Below are 22,335 nucleotides of genomic sequence, written 5' to 3' on the forward strand. Positions count from 1 at the left end.
GAATGTAGACAAAACACTTGAAGTTTATTTTTATAATTTATATTATTCTTTTTATTAAAATCTTCTAACGATTAGTGAAGCAATTCTTTTAGAGTTAAGGTTTATACTTTTTATGATGCATGACAACTGTAAAGATGTACTTTATTTGTTGGTGTTATTAAAATTTAGATGTTTAAGTTTATTTATCAATCTTTTTTCATTCAAGGTTTTCTGACATGAATGGTCAAAATCGACACATTGTTATTCAGGGACGAAAGGTGCCACATGTGTTTGCTATCACTATATTTGATGACATGATGTACTGGAGTGACTGGAACTTGAAGGGACTCTACAAGGCTCATAAGTTTACTGGAGAGAGCTTCCATGTTATGAGAAATACTTCACACAGACCTTATGATATACATATCTATCATCCATTAAGACAGTTGCCATGTAAGAGCTGTTTTTTTAATGAATGCTTTACCACAACCAATTGTTGACTTGGTAGTTTTGATTATTTTGGATAACTTGAGACTTTTTGAGGCTTTCAAGGAATAGCACCAATAGAACCATTTTAAATATGTTCCTTTTTTTTCCCAGTAATCTTTAAACATTGCTTTTGCTTAAAACTTGCTTCTTGAATGATGTCTTAAAGGAACTTGTGAACCAACTTTTTTAATAAAATAAAGAAGTGCTAATATTTTCAAAACGAGACCCAAAACTCGAGCTCTTTCAAATAGTCAACTATTCGAAAGTGCTTGAGTTTTGGGTCTCATTTTGAAAATACTACAACTTTTGTAGGCGATCCTGTGAGCTAACTACCTAACCTGGATGAAGAAGTGCTTTCTGTTATCTATTCAGGCATATATGTACATCAGATAATAGTTGGTAGTAATTTCGCTGAAAATGAAAACTTCTGCAAACTTTTAAAATTTTGATTAGAAACAAATGTTTATGTAAGACATTTTATAGAACTCTGTTTTAGTATGCATCATTTCTTTCTGGTTTATAGAACAGTTCAAGGAAAAGCCCTATTAAAATAATGAAAAGTGCTAAGTAACATCTTATGTTTCTATATTCAACTTAAGAAATTTTAAAGCCTTTCTTCCTAGATTAAAAAGTTTAATAAAACTTTTGAATGAGTAAGAAGCTGTATAAAACACCTAATTTTGCAATTTACAAGTTATATTAAATCTGAGTGTGATTATATAAAATTGTATCTATTCATTTCAGTATTAATATATCATCAGAAAAAGTTAAAAACTAAAACTTTCTAGTATAGTAAAACTGATTCTTATGATTAATTCCATAATGAGAACAGAAGTAAACAAACTTTTAAACAGTTATTTTGTGAATATATATAAAGCTGTCCATGGCTTATTATTAGTTTTTGTATTTTTTTCCACTTTCTGTATAGAGCTTTATTTTACAACTATGCTATATTCACATAAAAAAACACTAGGTATGCTAATGTGTTTCACTTTAAATTATTATATTATAAAACAAGTTATTTTTTATAGCTAAATATAGCAGTAAATCATGAAATAAGCATCATTATAAACATTCCCGTTTTTTCAGATCCCAACCCATGTATGAATAATAATGGAAATTGCAGTCATTTGTGTCTATTGTCCCCTGGTGGTGGCTATAAGTGTGCTTGCCCTGATCAGTTTATTTTCCTCAGTGACAACAAAACATGTATTGCAAATTGTACTAGTAGGCAACATCAGTGTGGTGGTAATGACGATAAATGCATCACCATACTTTGGCGTTGTGATGGTAAAGAAGACTGTAGGGATGGATCTGATGAAAAAAGTTGTCGTAAGTGTTTTTTTTGGTTTTTAGACACTTTCTGCTCTACACTTCTGTAGGTTATAAGTAATTGTACATTATGAAAAGGTTTCTATTATTATTTTACTGAGGTTGACAATGAAACTTATGAAGTTTGTGTTTTGTAAGAAGCTTTATATTTCATGAATTACATAATACATATTGATTTTTAAAATATTATTATGTATATAAGTTTTTATTATTATTGCGTTATTAATTTAATTTTTATGTACAAACTTGTAATTGTGGAGAGTGGAAGAAAGGTTTAGATAGTAGAAGTTTCCTTATGAAAATCAGAATCATGCAATACAAAATCATACAATATTTCCATGACTCTTTCCACACTGATGGCAATATAATGTCATTTCCATATTTGCATTAAAAAACTATTATAACTTGTAAATGTTATCATATTTGAAACACACACACACACACATATTTCAAATGTAAAATATGATATTCATTGAACAATTTTGAATTAGATTTTTTTTTGTGTGAATTCATAGTTTATAATGAAATAAAACCACTACATCATTGATATAACTACTATTATATGCCATTATGTTACATACCTGTAACTGTTGACCTGAAAGCCAGGTTTCACAAATTTATTACCAGTAATACAGTTACAGACCTAATGAGCTAGCCCACTTTATGAAAATTTGGGTTAACAATTTAGATTTTTCCTTTATTACTTTATTCAAAACAAATTGTAATGAAACATGTATCAAAACAAAATCATAAATCTGAAAGTTTCAGTTATAATTTCATAGTGTTCATCATTTGAAAGGAAAAATCAAACAGAAATTTTTAAAACAATGTTTGCATGTGCCTTCATAAAAAATGCACTTAAATACTGGGCTTGACAAAGTCCACATTTGATAGAGTATTCCACTTTTGCTTTTTTTTCTTGGTTTAGTTTGCAACTTCAGGATTAGTTGTTATGGTATATTTTATATACCTCCTCAGTTCTTCAAAATTAAGTGTGTCTTTTTATGATAGTATACCTTTAGAATGGTAACTGTTTTCATGTGTTGACATTTATTGAATTAGGTATTTTTTGGTCTGATTGTGAACTTTGATATTTTATAATGACACCTTTCTTGTTTACTTAGCAGAGTTAAAACTTGTATGCTTGTTTCTTCTTAATTTACTGTTTGAATGAGTTTTATTCTTTTTCTGAATCAATCTTGTGAACAGGGTGGTTATCAATAACATTTTGTGTATCTCATCTTATCTCACAAATGATATGTCACTGAAACATACTTGCCAACTTTTCAAAATTCTCATGGGGGAGATTTTGTGCGACTCGCAGCAAAGCAAGCAACTTACAAGCATGTAAACAATCACGCTTGGTTTAGAACAATAAATATGTCTTAAATGTATAATCAGTTTTTATTAGCCAAGAAGCAAGTGAAGCCTGATTTCCAGTATGAATCATGTGTTTACTCAACTTGTTTCGCTATAGAGAGCAAACGATTGGCTGATGTTTACTGGGAAATTGTTAATGTATTAAAAAGTTAATTATAGTTATGCAAATTGATAGATTTCCAGAAAAAATCGGTCTACATGCCTAAAATCGGTAGAAATAACCAATTTTTAAAACACAATTGGTAGATCGTGTCAAAGATCCAAATTCGGGAAACTTCCACCCAAATCATGAGAGTTGGCAAGTATTCTGAAAGGTGAAATTGCAATTGCACATGAGTTTTTAAGGGTATCAAAATGATGCAAATGCTACAGTTCTACATGCTGCCACCAGGGGCACCAGTACAACCTAATGTCTGATCAATCACAGCATCTTTTCAAATTCTGCTCCTTCAGGTTTCAGAATGCATTGCATCTTTGTGACATGGCATACTGCATCTACATTGACAATTGCATTCTTGAGGTCTGAAATTATGTGAAATTTCTCATGGTACGTGACTGATTTCATGTACCTACACAACTAGAAATCTGTTAGTTTTATGTCTGATGAACAAGATGGCCATTTACAAGGAAAGAGACATAGACTGATTCTGTACTAAAAATAGCTTGTAAGTAAACATTTACAAATTTGACTGAAGAGCATTACAAACAGTTGACATTTACAAATCTAGTCACTGGTGAACATAACATGCACTGTTTCACCTATGTGCACTTATGCTGATTTGTTTTGCTATAACATATCCAAACTCACTGACAGTTTCAGTAGGTGTTGGTGGTCTGCTTTTATGTGGGTTATCATAAGTGTAACCTGTCTCCTCAAATTGTTTTATTAACTTGCACACAACAACACTGGAACAAGACTCTTTGCATTGCATCTCTTGGTGTGATAACATTTCACTAATTCACCTCTCTGCACATTTGTGAGTTTTGTATTGGTTGAATAAGCTGCACTGAAATTGATAGTCCCATTTATGCCCATTAGAAATATGTAAAAGATTCCACAGTGCCCCCCCCCCCTCCTAATGACAACATGTGACAACTGTAACATTTGCATCCACATGATACCCTTACCATTCCTGTGTAATTGTGTAATTTCACATTCTTCTGCTGTACCATTTGTAAGGTATGGCATTCTGAACCCCAAAACTTTCTTTATAATCACCTTGTATATGCATCCTTTCTGTTTTTAGTGATTGATTACTGCATTCTTACTCTAAACCTCTAAGATTCAGAGGTTTTGTCCTGTACCTTACATATGTGTAACTTGCTTTCTTCACTGTTTGTGTACTTAAGCATTGTTGATTATTTCTATACAAGTTTCTTTGATGTACTTTGTCACCAGGGTAAAGTACAGTTGGTAAGGGAGTTCAGATTTCATATCTTGTCAGCAATTGAAAGACTGTTTCAACTTGCTTACTGTTGGCCAAAATGTCAGTCCTATCTTGTAAAATGTATGATACTACTATCTTTATTCATGGTTACAATATATAAAATATAGATTTGTGGTAAGTTCACTTAAAATTAAGTTAACCTTGTAACAATTAGATAGGTTTGCTTAATAACAGGAGATTCAAAATGATATCTATTATGAAGTAATTCTGAGTTCTCTAACTTTGACTGAGTTTGAGAAGGAAAGAGATTGAATACAAATGTACAAAAACACAACAAAACAATCTTTATTTATATTTTTGAAAAAATAACATGTTTATAATTATTAATATGATATATATATATATATAAAGAAATTGATGGAGGGTGGAGAAATTTTTCTAATGTATGTTTTGTTAATGTACTTTTGTCCTCTTTGGTCATGCTGGACTTGCAGGAAGCGAAAGTCTAAGAGAAAATATTACATATTTATATCTTATCAGATTGGCAAAAAGTACATTTACTGAAAATTTAATATTTCACCTTCATGTAAATTTAATAATGACCTTTTTTTTTTAATGGTTGCAGCACCCTTCCATTGTAAGGTAGGCCAGTTCCAGTGTCATAAGAATGTGACTTGTATCTCCCAGGTCAAACTGTGTGATGGACATAATGACTGTGGAGACAACTCGGATGAAATGTATTGTGGTGAGTGCTTTAACAACATCTAAGATTATTCTACACATTGACATATTTGTGAAGCATTAACTTGTATTAGTCGTAAAAGAAGCACAATTTGCCTGTCATAGCATGAGAAGATATTTCTCTGACTGTACTGTTGCCTTGGTTGGATCATAATATCTAGAAGATAATTTTTTTTCTGCATTTATTGAGAACACAGTAGGTTTAATAATATTTTGTTTTATATGTTTATTAAGTTGAATATTTAAGATTATATGTTACACAAAGTTTTTAAATATAGTTATTGTTATTGCAAAAAGAGCCAAAATTAATGTTGTCATGATTTCAAATGTTGGGCTGATACTTTTGGATTATTTGGTAAAGGCAGTAATGGAAAATCTAGTCCACTTAATGATAAGAAATGTGTTATCTCTTCAAATTAATGTTTATTGGTTAGCAAAGCCATTATTTACCAAATGATCTAATATCACAAAATAAACCATGTTTAACAGAAATTCCACTTGTCTTTGATTTTGTATCTCTGTTTCTTTTTAAAAACACAAACTAATATTCTCAGTACTGAACCAACTCACTGACTAACTGACTGAAGAAATAGAATAATTGACTGAATCATGCTGATACTCATTAACTGACAAACTCACTCTTTTAATCACTCATTACTTCATTGAATGTCTGACTAATTAACTTTAGTGTAACTCACTCCTTATCTCTCTCTGTATATGTATATATAGATAGCTAGATACAAATGTATGTTAAATCACTAAAATTGTTTCCTAAACTTTAGAGAAAATTATACTCATAAAGTTTCATTAAACTTCTTTCTAGCTGAGTGACAATACATATTGCAAGATTAACATCATGGGCCACAACGGTAAAAGAGAAAAATAAAGTATATCAAAACGTCTTTCTTATTATTCTGTTTTTCTTGTAACTGGGTTACAGATCTTCCTTGTGGTGAGCATTCCATCAAATGTAATGATACTGGTCGCTGTGTTCCTCAGTCTTGGCAGTGTGATGGAGACAATGATTGCAAAGATGGGTCAGATGAAGATACTGCTGTATGCCGTAAGTATTTAGTATTAGTGAAGTGTAAAATGAACTACTTTAGTAAATCATGGATAGCATATTAAGTGCAGCAATTAGTAATTTAGTAATCTTTATCTATAAAGTGAATAAGATATACATTTTGAAATACCATTACTACAAAATCCACATAGTAAAGCAAATGAACTTTTGTTAGAAGATTTAAATTACTAACCTATAGTAATGAAATCATAACCATAAATTGATCTTTTATATGTTGTAGATCACATGAAATGTGACCCTAAAACACAGTTTGCATGTACTAATGGCAAATGTATCCCCAAGCTGTGGTACTGTGACTATGATGATGATTGTGGAGATGATTCAGATGAACCAGCTCATATTTGCCGTAAGTATTAATATAATACCCATAAAATAATACATTTTAAGAAGTATTCAGCACTTTTATATGTAGAAATTAATGTAAGGGAAAATGAATAGATTTTTAGATATTTATTTTCACTTAAAACTTAGGATTCTGTGATGATTACTTTCTAGGATGTAATTTATACATGCATACTCTCATATATATACCTACATACAAAATTAATTAATTAACTTAATCACAGCAAGGGACCTGTTGGTCCATCTAGGCCATCTCAACCACTAAACTAATCCTTAAAATGAAACTAAAATACTCAAAGGCAGCTCTTATCATTCAAATGTTTATCAAGCTTTCCTTTAAGTTAACTGCATTCACCACATCTGAAGGCAATCCATTACAAAGGCCAACAACTCTATTAGAAAAATAAAGCTGTCTTAGCTAAAGATAACTCCTGCCTTTCCAAAATTTATATTTATATCCCTTAGTCCAATGATTATCATCAGTAAGTATGCAAGAAGATTATGCACCAACATTGTTATTTCCCTAAACATCCTTATACACCTGAATCAGATCTCCTTTTACTCTTCTTTTTTTTAAAGAGCTAGAAAACAATTTTAGAGATCTTAACCTGTCTTTGTATGAAAACTATCCCAGGTACCATCCAAGTAACCCTCTGCTGAATCTTTTCCAACAGTTCAATCTCCTTTCTAAGGTAAGGAGACCGAGACTGAACAAAGTACCCCCTTTATAACAACCCTCTGCTTTCTTCCATCCAGCCAATTTTCTATTTAATGAGCCAATCTTGTCAAATGCTTTTTGAAAATCCAGATACATAAAATCCACTACTTTACCCTCATCTTCATAAAAATTAACTCTTCAAAGAATGTTAAAAGATTATTAACTCAAAGGTTTTCCCTAGTGAAACCATGCTAACTATCTAACCAACTTGGTTAAATGACTTTGAAAAGCACCATTTATCAGACTTTGAAAAACTTTTCTCACCACTAATGTGAGACTAATAAGCTTATATTTCCTGGGACAATTTTTATCATCTTCCTTGAAAAAAGGAATAACATTTAACCAACTTCCAGTCATCTGGCACCTATCCAGATATTCCAGTATTCAAGAACTTACAAAAAAAAAAGTTGCAAGTGGCTCAGATATCCGGTTCTAGGACAGTTTGCTACTTAACACTTCGTTCCCAGACATTTGGCTACTGATCAGCTTGCTACTGGTCTATTTTGCTACCTGTTCCAGCTATGTATAAATAACTCATTATGGCTGGACAACTATTCGAGGAAAGCCTGAATCATTTTTAAAAAGTTCTGATCTTTCATCATTTTAAATAAAATGTCTTACAAACATAAGAGCCTTTTTTATTTTGAAAGAGTGTTTCTCTAATAAACTAATATTTAAGAAATATTTTCTAATATTTTACTGACTGGAGTGTTTGTCTAATGAACTAATGGAAAAATATTTTTATTTTATGATCTGAAATAAGATATGTAAAGGAGATTATGACATAAAATTATCAGGTACCAAAATGATCTGATAGTGAAATACCCTAGTAACGAAAATACCGGTAGTGAAATGTCTCGGAATGAAATGTTCAGTAGCGAACTGTTTGGCCACCCATATATCCAGTCCCTAACCTTCTTCAAATCCATTAGGCCTAGGAGCTTTATCATTCTTAAATTTCTCAATTTTTTCTTAACAAGCTCAGATTTAATGTGATCATCTCGTTTAACCTTGTTAAACAAATTCCTTCTTGTTTTGGAAATAAATGCATTATTTAAAATTTAAGATTTTATCTTTTTCTTTTTTCTTTGATGCAACGTTGAAAAGTACTGTTTTTCATGCAGTAAGCATAAACACATATGTATCAGAAATTTTTTGCATTTTTCAGGAAATCGTAATTGCAGTACAGGTTGGCAGAAGTGTCCAACTCGCAGCAACTATCGCTGTATTCCAAGTTGGTTTTTCTGTGATGGAAAAAATGATTGTCGAGATAATTCAGATGAGGCAAACCCAGAATATTGTCCTAAATGTCATGAAATGGGTGACTTTCAGTGTAGCAACAAAAGATGTATTCCTATGAGGTGGCATTGTGATTTTGAAGATGACTGTGGAGATAACTCGGATGAAGATCCAGCAACATGTGGTTAGTGATGAAAAATATAGTTTTCAAAATATTCGTGAAATTATGTTGTCAAATCTCTTTATTGTAAATATCCTGGAATTTTTCTTTGAAAACTTGGTTTAGTTGCTGTAAATACAAATGTTACAATGCTAATAACTTCTTTCAGAAATATTTGATCTATTATTTAAATTCTCAAAGAAATGTAACTAGTTGAATCATTTCTTTTATTTTCTCAACAGAAAATCTTTATCGTGAATGTTCAGAGAGTGAATTCCAATGTGACAACAAGAAGTGTATTCCATCAAAATGGCGTTGTGATCATGATGATGACTGTGATGATAACAGTGATGAGAAAAACTGTCTCAATTACCAATGCAAGGTAGGATAATAGTGCTATATTAAATAAAAGCTACAGGTACTATAGAGGATTAATTGCATTTTATAAAAATGATTTGCACATTCTAATGCATTGTGTGTGACACAATACATTTTAACCATGATGCTGAGAGTGACATGTTTAGTGCCTGTCTATTTGATTTAAGGTGAATTTACAACCATGCGGCAGTGCAGTGTTGCCATAGTAGATGTGTGGCTGGAGGTATTATATATAATGAATTAAGTAGCTTCAATACTTTTTTTTTGTTGTTGTTTCCCATAGTCCTTGCGGACCGTTGAGCCGATGGCAGATTTTGCTCTGCCAACGTTTCTAAAGCTGTTTCTTACGTCAAGGATGCAACCCACTTGACAGCCTTCCCTCTTTGAAAGGACGAGCATGTTCGGTGTGACGGGGGTTCGAACCCGCGACCCTCAGATTGCGAGTCAAGCGCCTTAACCACCTGGCCATGCTGGGCCTCAATACTATTAATTACATTAATTGTTAATAGTCAATTAAAATTGGGTATAAGCACTCAACTCCATACCCTTAATTAATTTTCCATGTTTGTAGGGTAGTATATCATCAGTTATGTCTGATAGATGGGATATCCCAAATGCAGTTAGGAGCTATTACCACAGGCATTATCTGCTAGAACTTTAAGGTGACAACTAGGACTGACAATGGAATCTTTACCAAAATCTTTTTAATGCTTATTTTGAGATATTGGTAAATGATGTAAAGATACAACAAACCCAATACTTTCAAGAAGGGAATATTTTATATGAAAGTCGAAAATCTTGCACTGCAGAGCATGTAGAACAGAAATTAGCTGTAAAATGACATACCCAAGCTCATCTAGAGAAGTGCCCTTATCTACAAAACAGTCTTTGGTTATGAAAGATAACACTTAGACCTAATAAATAGTCAGCAATGAAGCTGGAACCATCAATAAGGTAATAAACAGCTGTATTAATTAAAAGCAAGGCAAACAAACTAGAATTACAGTAACACCAACTACATACCTATTAAGTCCTCCCAGAGTATTTCTAATTGGCTTGGATTTTTGTGGTCTGCTAGAATGGTCTTGGATGGCTTGTGGAAAAATTGTAAAGATGTGTATTCTAGTATTAACTCTCTTATTCTTGACAGAAGGTTGTTACATTGGAATATGTATGTATGTATGTATGTGTGTGTGTGTATATAAACCACTCTCTAATGTAACACTCCCATTATTGAATTGATAACACTCGTCTTTCTTGGTAACCTTCAAGTGGTTTGTCTCAAGCAAATATCTAGAGTCCAAATCCCAGTCGAGTGATGATGTATATATAACCTTTTTTCATTATTAACTCATCATGTTTAGAGCAATATATTACAATATTTTGAAAAACAACAATAACATGATAGTTTACATTAGGGATTTGAAATATTTGATAACATTCAATTACAAGGACTTGGTTTCACAGTGATTATAGTGCTTGACTATCACGTGGAAGTCTTAAAAGTTGAGTCATGATTTTTATGTTAATTCATTTTTATTATTACATTTATTTGTGTTATATATTTGTTATCATATTTACAACAAACTTTGAATATTCAGAAAAATAGGAATACAATTATAAATTAAATCAGGGATAATATTATATTATGTAATAAACACAAGTGACTGTATATGTCAAAAACGTCTGTGGACTTACGCTGCTAGAAACCAGGTTTCAATGCTCGTGGTGAGCAGAGCACAGATTGCCCATTGTGTAGCTTTTTGCTCAACTACCAACAAACAAATAATCTTTTCAACGAAATAGATGGCACTACAATACTTTATTCTTATTATTAATGTTTTTCATTGTAAGTAGGAGATTTTTTAAAAATATAATCAAAAAGTTTATAAGAATTTTTATGAGAAGTTATAGTTTATTGCAATTGCCCTCCACCATAAAATTCATTGCCTTTGCCATAACAATTAATAAGTCACAGGGTCAGACTGTAGGAACAAGTTTTTTTACACGGCTCAATCTATAAAGGTTTATCAAAAAGAAGATTTGAACATAAAATAAAAATATACATGAGTCAAAATTATAATCAAGGACTACTTACAGGAAATGATCAAATATACATAAAAAATGTTTTTATGAAATACTGACAAAAATAATATATATATATGTAAAGAAGGTTGGGTACATTATGTTAAAATAATCTTGTAACCTTATTATGCAATTACAGTCCATGTCTCCAAATATATCTAGTTGTGCTCTTTTGAATGACTGTGCTTCTTGAAAATAGCTCTGCAGTTAGTTTCCATTGCAAAAGGCTCTGTCATACTCTGTGCATATCATTTCTCCCTCCATGTTTTTAACAATAATTAATTTATTGTATGAAGATGACAAGTTCTGTTTACATAAGATAGTAAATTAAGTCAAAATGTAGTTCTGTTACATGTCTGTGCACAATTTTTAATACTGGCTGTGGTTGTTACATGAGATAATGATTTATATATTCAAAATCATTTTAATATAACATACTCAACATTGTAGTCCATTAATCTTAGTATTTGGTTTTAGTAGTTTATTGAAATTTATGGAAAAATACATTGTAAATGTAAAGGTTTGCACAAATCGAGATTTATGTAACTGATTCAAAAATTCCATATTTTTAAAACAATGAGTAAAACATTTTAAAATGATTTTATTAATATTGGCTTTTGTTATTCAAATTTAAAATATTTGGGAATATGATGAAGAACATTAATAGAAAATATCTTTGTTACTATTAGGATAATCAATTTAAATGTCAAAGTGGCCACTGTATTGCTTCAAAACTCAAGTGTGATGGCAACAAAGACTGCCATGATATTTCTGATGAATGGAACTGTCCACCACGTTACCCTGGAGGTCGATATTGTTTAAATAATTATTTTGAATGCAATAATACTGTAAGTATACATGTAAAATATAACATGAAATATTGATTTAAAACTAATAACTAAGTGCAAAAATAATTATTAAAGTTAATAATTAAAATGTTGAATTGTGTAATTTATTGATACTTATGTACTGAAATATGAACTTTTGGTAGTCTGATCTATATATATCAAAATAATGAATGGAATTCAAGATTGTATTCTTGATAATGTGTTTATATTAATAGGTCTTCTGAAAGCCTTTTCTTGTTGAGCTTGAACTTGTGCTTTCAATAAAACATATGACTAAAAATTTCCAAATATTCTTTATGCATAGCTGAGTATTCATCACTTATTCATAATTCTCCACTCTCCCACCTTCCATGATGGGGGGGGGTTTACATAAGCTCTACTTTCTTGCCATAGTTTAGATTTTATTGTTGACAGTTATGCTGTTCACTTTGCTATAGTATTCTTTCTTATGCAACTATTTCCTCCATTAACATATTCTCAGTAACTTAGTTGGAAGCCTTACTTACGCAGTTTGCCTGTCAACTTTGATGGTTCAGTGCATTTGTGCCATTGTATAATAATATTCCTGGTGGATATAGAATTGTTGTATGGAAATATTCTTCTTTCATGAAGGCCTCTTGCTCAGATCTAATCACCTTCAGAGTCTGAAGAGCTGGATATGTTTGCTACAGTGCTAACCCTAATCCAGATGACACTTCTACTGGTCTCATTTATTTTCTCTCAGGTTTGTTATATTATTTTAATATTGAACCTATTTCCATTACACCCGAGAGTGCTTGTGTCATGTGATTTCCATACTTGATTATTTTACTTTTTTTGGTTGCTGGTACTGAGGTATCTTTTTGAAATTAGCTCAGCATTCATAGGTTTTATAATCCCCTTCTACTCTTCCTACTGAAGTTTTTGATTCTTAGTTTGGTCTTGGTGGAGAGGGAGCGTCTTCCACATGATTTTTCCTTTGACCCATCGTCAGTCTTCTCTTCTACCCTGCCTGCTATGATTTGTCTTCTTTTGAGCCATTTTTATTCTCCTGATTATTTTAATATATTTTTATATATTTCTTACCTATGGGTTTAACTGCAATTGTTTCTGTTACTATGTGGCTCTAATGTTAGTTTGATAGTTTTGCCTGTTGGCTGTTTTGCTATGTGCTTGTATGTTAATCATTTGATTTACATATGCATAAATATATATATTTTAACTGCTTTACTTGTCATATATGCAGGTATTTCACTTTAACTTGTTTCCTATTAAGGGGATACTGCCACTAAGATTTCATTAGGTTTTAGCATCTCATTTTGCATGTGGTCATTATTCCATTATAGGGTCCTGAATGTAATGTTGTTTGTTTATATGCTACATCTAGTCATATTTTTAGTGTGGTCTAGTGTCAATGTAAGCAGACTCACTCACTGACTCTCTGTTCTGGAGGACAAATTCATCCAGATATTTGGAATAATCTCACATACCTGTTCATCTACAGGCCCTTTCTTTTGTATTCATCAGATGTTTTACTTTGATTCTCTATCATCCAAATTCAACTCTTCCAGTTTCTGTTTAATTTTGGATCTGGCAGCTTTGAACCTATTTCCGCAACAAGAGAATATTGATGTTGTACTTTGTTTCCTCAGGGTTTTTACTTTCATCTATTTCTGGTACCAAAGACAACATTAGATTGGAGGTTAGTCTTTGATCTTTACCATCTCCTTTGTTATCTAGATATTCCTTCATTGTAGGGGAAGCCTGTGAGAATATGATGAAATTTCCATTATTATGGTTTATGGATGACGAATGAGGATTTAACAGATGATTAATTACACATCCTGATTTGACTATCTTCATTGTTCACATAGTGGAGTGATTTCTCAGTTTATGTCCCTTTTTTGGTCTGGCTTTAGTAGTCTGTCTTTACACATGTAGTTAAACCATTAGCTGTTCTTATACACACTCAGTATTGATTGTTATTACATGGATGATTAGAGGATTTTTGCTCAGTGTTGCCTCACAGTCAATTGACCTCCTAGTTAGCTTCTTCTGAATGGACTATTCATAAGTCCAAGTTTCAGTAATGCCTGCTCAATATCTCTTTCATCTGAAGCTTTGTATTAACATTCTCATTTGGCTTTGCAGTCCTCTTGAGTTTGGGTGCACATACTTCATCTGAAAAACACATCCTCTCTCATTTTGAAATAATGGCTTTTCTTTAAATGGCAGTTATTGTGGATTGTGCATACTTCAGATACCATCAGTCAGACCTTGTCACTCCATAGAGTCTATCTTCAGTTCTGTTGTTTATTGGAATTTCTCCTCCTATCAATAACTTTCAAATGTGGCTCATTTATGAGTTTCCTGATTTAGGTTCCCCTTTTCTTCTGGCTCCTCCAGATTTGGATCTTTTCACCAATGCCTCTTCAAGGCTAGAGTGATGTATTGGATACATCTTCCAAGTCTGTAGTCTTCTCAGATATTCCATTCTCACATAATTCATTTAAACTTTTGGGCTGATCAATATGAATTCCTGCCCTTGTTACACCAACTGTATTTTAGTACTTGCAGATACTTCAACTGAAGTAATATATAACAATAGGTAGGGTGGGACTCAATCTCACAATCCGTGTTTACTGCAGTTTTTGTACCTTCTTGGCTACATTCTTATCATGTCTTTCTCTGAACTGGTATATCATAGGTTGTGCTAGCTGTTTGTTCATCCTGTGCTTGATTCATTTATGATGGCAGTGAATCATCTTTTGATGTTTTACTGACTTCCATTTCGAGGCCCAGATTCTCAAGCAGTGGGTGTATTGATTCTGTCTTGGGAATTTTTTTTTTCTATGCCTACCATCTTCTTCATCTTCTGTCTTGGGTTACACAGATGTATTAAAGAAATAATATTACATAATAAATTTAAAATGAGACTGTTTTCAGTTTCTAAATGCAGTAAAATAATTGTTTTGCTTAATAATTTTACTGTATAAAGATAAAGTACTGTGAGACTGAGAACAGTTTCATACTCTCTACATGTTTTGAAATCTTACTTCATCATCATCAGGAGTGCAATATTTTCCAAAAGTTAAAACCTATCTACAGTTTCAAAAATCACTTGATCAAATTTACATACAATTCAACTTAATTCCTTTGGTCCGTCCTTCATCCTTATTTAATACTTTAAAATTATTTTTGTTACATTTAATTATCTCAGTAGATTCACGGATATTATTACCATTGATGTTTGCAGGTTGTGCTAAAATATCAGTTTTTTCCCCATTGAATCAAGTGTTTAGTTTCATTAATATGTTCAGCTAAAGGCAGGATCTTTGTATTATTATTTATAACATGTCTTTTATATTAATTTATTCTGTATTTTAAATTTCCTCTAGTTTGTCCTATATAAATATTTTCACACTTGCATGTTTTTGTATATACCAGTTTTTCCATTAAATCAATTTTATCTTTAATTATAATTAAGAATCTAGCCAGTCTTGTTCATTGGTCTATATATTGGAAAGATGCTTTTTTTTTAAATTATTGCATTATTTGACAAGATAAATCTGATATAAATGGTAATACAAGTCTTTCTTTCTGTATTTTTTTTTCAGTAATTGGTTTTAGCATATTTTTATCCCTGTTTTTTAGTTTCATTGTTAGTATCTTTCTGTCTCCAACATAATTTTAAAATTCTATCCACATAAGAATAAAAAGAATTAGTGTGACATGATTTTTAATTTAGAGGCATATTACTAAGGATGGTTTTCTATAAATATAAGTTCTAGTTTTACCTTGTTTTTACATACTATAATGTCTACGAAAGGTAAATAGTTATTTTTCCTCAATTTCATATGGAAATTTAATAGAGTTGTCAATGTTATTAAGGTAATTAGCAAAATCATTTACATTCTCTTTACCATGCCACCATATCAAATATAAAATGTGTCTTCAACCTACCTAAACCAAATTCCAGTTTATTTTTCGCATTTCTTAATACTTCAGTTTCCAAACTGTCCATGAATAAATCACATAATAATGGAGATAAATAAGAACCTATTGCTAATTCATTCTGTTTTATAAACTGTACTCTTAATTTGAAAACATGGATTTTTAACATTTGCTTCAAGAACATTAATCATATCAATTATTTCTAAAGCTGAATTCTCTCTTTAACTTATTCTCAAACATGCAATGGCTTTTTTCACAAGAACTTTAGTGAACAATGAAACAACATCAAACAACACTAAAATATCATAATGATCTAGTGTTACATGTTTCATTCTTTCAGCAGATTCTAATGAATCCTTAACTCTGTATTTATTTTTATCCCTTAAAAATAAGAACTTTTTTATATGGATTTTGCTACATTGTATGTGGAACTCTTAGTATTAGATACAATAGGTCTATAACTTTCCCCATTCTTATGAATTTTAGGTAAATCATATAATCTAAGTAATATAAAGTTACTTGCAATTAAACCTTCTTTTCTTGAGGTTTTAAGGTGATACAAATTTTAACTTTTTCTTTTACTATTGTATGGAGTTTATTTATTGGATTAATTTTTATCTTCTGCACAGACCTTATTTAAGCAATTCTTCAATTTTTAAATCATAATATTTTCTATTGATAAGTACAGTTTTTACCCCTTTATTGGCTTTAGAAGGAACCATATCTTGTTCTTCTAAGCTCTTTAAAATTTCAATATATTTTTCTTATTATTTGTAGATTTAAAATTCTTAACGGAATTGCAGCATTCACTTCTTATAGTTTGAGCTTTATTAAAATTTTTTAATTTTTTTAAATTAGTTTCAAATTCTGTTATAATGTCTTCTTTGTAAATAAATTTTGGACCAGCTGAAAAATTTAAATTTATTTTAAAATATCTAGTTGGTTATCAATTAAAATTAAAAATAATTAATTTATAAATTTAGGGTTTTTTAAAAACCCTTCTCTGATACTAGATCAAGTTTATACTGTTTTTGATCCCCTTCTTTTTTCTTTTTCAACAACTGTCAACAGTAATAATGTCTGTGAATCTATTGAGATAACCAAATGTAGCAAAAATAATTTTCAAGTATTAAATAAGGATGAAGGAAAATGTTGCTAATAGGTTGAGTAAAATTCTTTAAGCTGAATTGCGTGTAAATTTGATCATGTGATTTTTAAAATTTTATATAGGCCTTAACTCTTGGAAAAACTTGCAGTGAGACATTGAAACATGTAGAGTGTATGAAACTGTTTCTAGTCTCACAATATTTTATCTTATCTTTATACAGTAAAATTATTAAGTAAAACAATTATTTATTGTATTTTGAGACTTGGGACAGTCTCATTTTAAATTTATTGTGTACTACTAAACATTGACTTTATTTCTTTAACACATCTGTGTGAAAACTTACACAAGTATCATTGTATCGTAATATTCTTTCTTGAGTATTTGCCTTGATCAGTTGTCCCATAGTTCATTTTTTTATTGTTCAATGCTGTTCTTCTCCACCATGGTTTCCACTCCTCTAGTTTATCTCAGAAGGACCCTATTCCATTATATCTGGTACACCTTCTCCAGTGACATTTGTTGTGTACAGCTTTACTGCTTATTATTATGTGGTCCTTTGTTCATGAAGTTGGCTTCTCTTCTTCAATAGCTCGAATGTTGTCACATTCTTGTGGATGTTCCTCATTAGCATTATGCCAATCTCATAGGTCTGTCTTTCAGAAATGGTGCCTATGGAGTTTGGTTTCTTGTCACTCTCCAACTCTTTAATGGCTTGTCTCCTTTTCATGTACCTCTTTTATCATCATAGCTTGTCTCCTTCTATTGAAGGCTACAGAGCTGTACTCTCAGCTACTTTCAGTTTCCACAAAACTCATGGGCTTATATTGGCCTCTTTCTAATTGATATTTTATACTATAGATACATACTAAAGTGGAATAAATTATATACTTGTATTGATTTCAGCATTAAATTTTCTTTTTTTTTCAGTGAGACTGTACTAAAATAGACTAACTCTTAACATATAATAGACTGCCAGATATCATGATTTCAGACCCAGAAATATTCTTTGTGCAGTATTATGGTTGTCATGTTCTACAAATTTGTATTCTCTTGGCATTTTTCCAAAAGATTTTGAAAGACATAAGCTTAAAATAATTTATCAGTATGTTCATAACTAATACGTCTGACAGCCTAACTTCAAGGTAGTGTAATAGTTATAGTAAAGATTATAATAAGTTTAAAATATTAGTATTAATTTACTTAATTTTAAATGATATTGTTGTGAGCTTGAATGATTAATGTATCAACCCACAATTATACAAGTGAAGTCTTGTTTATTGTTATCTAAAGTATAATGTAAACACCAATAAGCATACATGTTTGTACTGTTTGACCTATTTGGTACAGTAGATGAGATAGTTTTCAATAACTTTTATTTTTTATACCTAAGTTTTGCACATACTGAAGTTCTTTGCAAGAAAGCTCATTAGATGTATGATTTCAGTATAGTATATAAGTCATCTAAGTGCTCTTATCTAATTGTAAAATAACTTGATTAAACAGGCTCAATGTTTTCTCATACTGAAATTGTGAATACTTTACATTTATAAGTATTACATAGAAATAACAGTTTGTATAACTGTCCATAAAACTTTTTTTCTGTATTGGTTCTTATATATCTAATCATGTATATTTAAAGTTCACTTTTATCTTAACTATGTAACAGACAGTTTTGTAGAATTGTTTAAAATATCATTACAGATATGCATACGAGACAACTTCATTTGTGATGGTGATGATGATTGTGGTGATTCATCAGATGAAGAGGATGACTTATGTAGTAAGAGTCTCAGTATTTCATACTTTTAATAATAAAATTGTTGATGTGGTTGAAGATAGTAAAATCCTTGCTAAAGTAGAATAAAAAGAAAAACGGTATTGCTAGTTTTTCTTAATTCATCTTTCCAATAATATATATCAATCTTTCTGTGTAGGAAACTTCAAGTGTGATATTAAGCACAAATTTCAATGTGCAAATCATCTGTGTATCTCACGTTTTCATCTGTGTAATGGTGTTGATGACTGTGGTGATGGCTCAGATGAAAACAACCACACCTTGTGCCACAAAATACCCACTCCATGTGATGACACAAGTTTCCAGTGTGCCAATCGTAAATGCATTCCTCGTAGCAAAATATGTGACCATGAAGATGACTGTGGAGATAAGTCTGATGAAAATGGATGTTGTGAGTCTTTATTTCTTTTTCATAACATAACTTATAGACAACAAAAAAAACCATTTGATCCTTCAAACATTGTTGCTGCACACCCATAATTGAAAAATAGTAAAAATTTATGATATAACATAACATAATGTTTAGGGACAACAATTACACAGGCCTGTGATGGGTTTATTGTCTTGAAATTTTTAGTTGTTGCCCAGTAATTCCTGTACAATGAATCCAAACATGATGTCCATTTTTCTCCATCATGTACAGATTTTTCACAAAATGTCATTTGTACTTTTACACAAGTGAATCATTTTCATTGAAATCGGGTCACATTTTGTTATGCTTAAAATGTTGACAAACTTAGGCTATAGATTCCTCTAGACCAATCGCGATGTGAGAGTCTTATCGATCGTTCTAGAACCTATGAGAAACACACTGCTAGTATATAAATGGTTAATAGGCCGCATGACATAATTTCTGGATATTATTTGTTTGTGTGTGTGCACTTTGACATAATTTTTTTTTATTTCATTATTATTTATTCATTGTTCTGGCAACAAGAGGTTATGTAAATAACCCAAACATGTTCTGTTATATTTGTGGTAAATTTTTGTTGGGCCTCAGATTAGGAAATTGACTTCCAATGAACAGTGCGAAACGACAATGAGGAAAGTTGATAAAGAAGCGTGGATTGCCTTTAATAATGTTATTGACAAATTTTTAAGAAACAACAAGGACCCAGATTACAAAAATATTGTCAATAACATGCTCAATAAACTCAAACAGTTGGATTGTAATATGAGCTTGAAAGTTCATTTCTTTCACTGACATATTGATTATTTCCCTGAAAATCTCGGTGCCATCAGTGAAGAACAAGGGGAAAAGTTTCATCAAGATATCAGGGAAGGTGGAACATCAGCATGATGGCTGATTACCACTGGTCATTGAAACAAGATGCTCCAGATGCAATACATAAAAGAAAGACCACAGCACATTTTTTTGTTTTTTGTTCATTGCGGTAAATGAAATAATAATTTAATCTAAGTAAGAGTTTTTTTTCTTCCCATTTTGTAAAAAATCCTGAATATTATTTTTGAAATCTACATAGCTGAATTATGGAAAATCTATTATTAAAACCAAAACAACTTTTTTTAAGTTCTCAGGTCTGGGATATTGATTTCCATTTTAAACTATTCTAAAGTACTAGTGTCCACTACTGCCTGCAGCAATTCATTACATAAGACAATAACTCTGTCAGAAAAAAGTGGAATTTTCTAATTCATTAAGTTGTGTCCTCTCATCCTGTTATTTTCACAATACAAGACAAAAGAAATCAGAGAGCTTTATATTATCAATTCCCTGTATAGTCTTGTAAACTTCAGTAAGATCACCTCTTACCCTCAAGAGAAATTAAGATGTTTTAACCTATCTCTTTAGATTACCCTTTCTTTCCTGAAATCATCCTAGTAGCCATTGTCTGAACCCTTTCTAATAAGTCAGTATCCTTTTTTAGATAAGGAGACCAAAACTGTACAAAGTATTCCAAGTGAGTCTTAACTAGTGATTTTTATAGAGATATGATTACCTCTTTTGGCATGCAATTAATATATTTATAAAAACTCTAAAATTGTATTAGCTTTGCTAACAGCAATAGAGCACTGCCTTGATAGTTTAAATGAATTATCCATTATTATGCCAAGATCTTTTTTCTTCAGTCACACTACTGAGTGGGTCCCCATTTATATTAAATATGTGATCCAAATTATAACATAACATAATGTTTTGGGACAACAAGGGACCTATCAGTCCATCTCGGCTGTCCCATCCTCTAAACTAAACTAAAACTAATAGATAAGTAAGTTAAAAACAAATCTTAAAGTTAGTTCTTATCATTCATATAGTTATCAAGCTTTTTCTTAAACTCACATTTACTGCCTCCACAATATCTGAAGGCAACCCATTCCAAAGACCAACCACCCTGTTAGAAAAAGAAAAGTCTCGGCTGTCCCATCCTCTAAACTAAACTAAAACTAATAGATAAGTAAGTTAAAAACAAATCTTAAAGCTAGTCCTTATCATTCATATAGTTATCAAGCTTTTTCTTAAACTCACATTTACTGCCTCCACAATATCTGAAGGCAACCCATTCCAAAGACCAACCACCCTGTTAGAAAAAGAAAAGTATCTTAACTGAAGATGTCTCCTACCCTGACAAAATTTATATTTGTGTCCCCTAGTCCTCTTATTCTCACTGTTAAGTATGGAAAAAGATGATGCCACAATACTATCAATTCCCTTAACAATTTTAAACACCTAACTTTTTTTTTCAAGGGAAAACAATTTAACAGATATCAACCTCTCTTCGTATTACAATCCCTTCATCCCAGGCCCATTCTAGTAACCCTCCTCTGAACCCTTTCCAATAATTCAATGTTCTTCATAAGGTAAGAAGTCCAAAACTGAACTCAATACTCCAAATGTGGCCTAACCAGTGACCTATACAATGATATTATAACCTCTTTAGACTTGTATTCAAATATTTCTGTAGATACAACCTAAAATCCTATTTGCCTACCACTAACAACAGTACACTGCTTGGATGGCTTAAGAGATTGATCGATCATTACATCAAGATTCCTTTCATTCATGACACTGTTAAGGTTATTCCCATCCAAATTAAACTCATAATTTAAATTATGATAACCCACATACATTATCTTACATTTATTAAAATTAGAAACCCTTTATCATTTATTTATTTGCCCAACTCACTAAATAATCTAAATCCTTTTGTAAATCAGCAGCATCCTCTTCACAGCTAGCAACACACAAGACCTGCAAATTTAGATAATTTATTGACCATTTTTTCATCTATGTCATTGATGTAAATCAAAAAGATAAAAGATCCTGAGACTGAGCCTTGAGGTAGCCCACTTTTAGCAATAATTCAGTTTCACTGA

The 22,335-nt window shown here is 31.2% G+C and overlaps 1 protein-coding gene across 1 annotated transcript in view; it reads left to right on the forward strand.

The window, feature by feature from the left end:
- LOC106459552 (low-density lipoprotein receptor-related protein 2-like) overlaps positions 1-22,335 on the forward strand; it is a 248,405-nt gene that overhangs the window by 203,192 nt on the left and 22,878 nt on the right. Inside the window, exons 58-67 of the mRNA XM_022386057.1 lie at positions 206-432; positions 1,558-1,800; positions 5,194-5,313; positions 6,250-6,372; positions 6,614-6,739; positions 8,622-8,876; positions 9,095-9,234; positions 12,005-12,163; positions 18,906-18,984; positions 19,139-19,390. Of these exons, the coding sequence (XP_022241765.1) occupies positions 206-432; positions 1,558-1,800; positions 5,194-5,313; positions 6,250-6,372; positions 6,614-6,739; positions 8,622-8,876; positions 9,095-9,234; positions 12,005-12,163; positions 18,906-18,984; positions 19,139-19,390 (1,724 nt within the window). The remainder of the gene's footprint in view (positions 1-205; positions 433-1,557; positions 1,801-5,193; positions 5,314-6,249; positions 6,373-6,613; positions 6,740-8,621; positions 8,877-9,094; positions 9,235-12,004; positions 12,164-18,905; positions 18,985-19,138; positions 19,391-22,335) is intronic.

Source organism: Limulus polyphemus, unplaced genomic scaffold (genome assembly GCF_000517525.1).
Source record: "Limulus polyphemus unplaced genomic scaffold, Limulus_polyphemus-2.1.2 Scaffold626, whole genome shotgun sequence".
Lineage (NCBI taxonomy): Eukaryota > Metazoa > Arthropoda > Merostomata > Xiphosura > Limulidae > Limulus > Limulus polyphemus.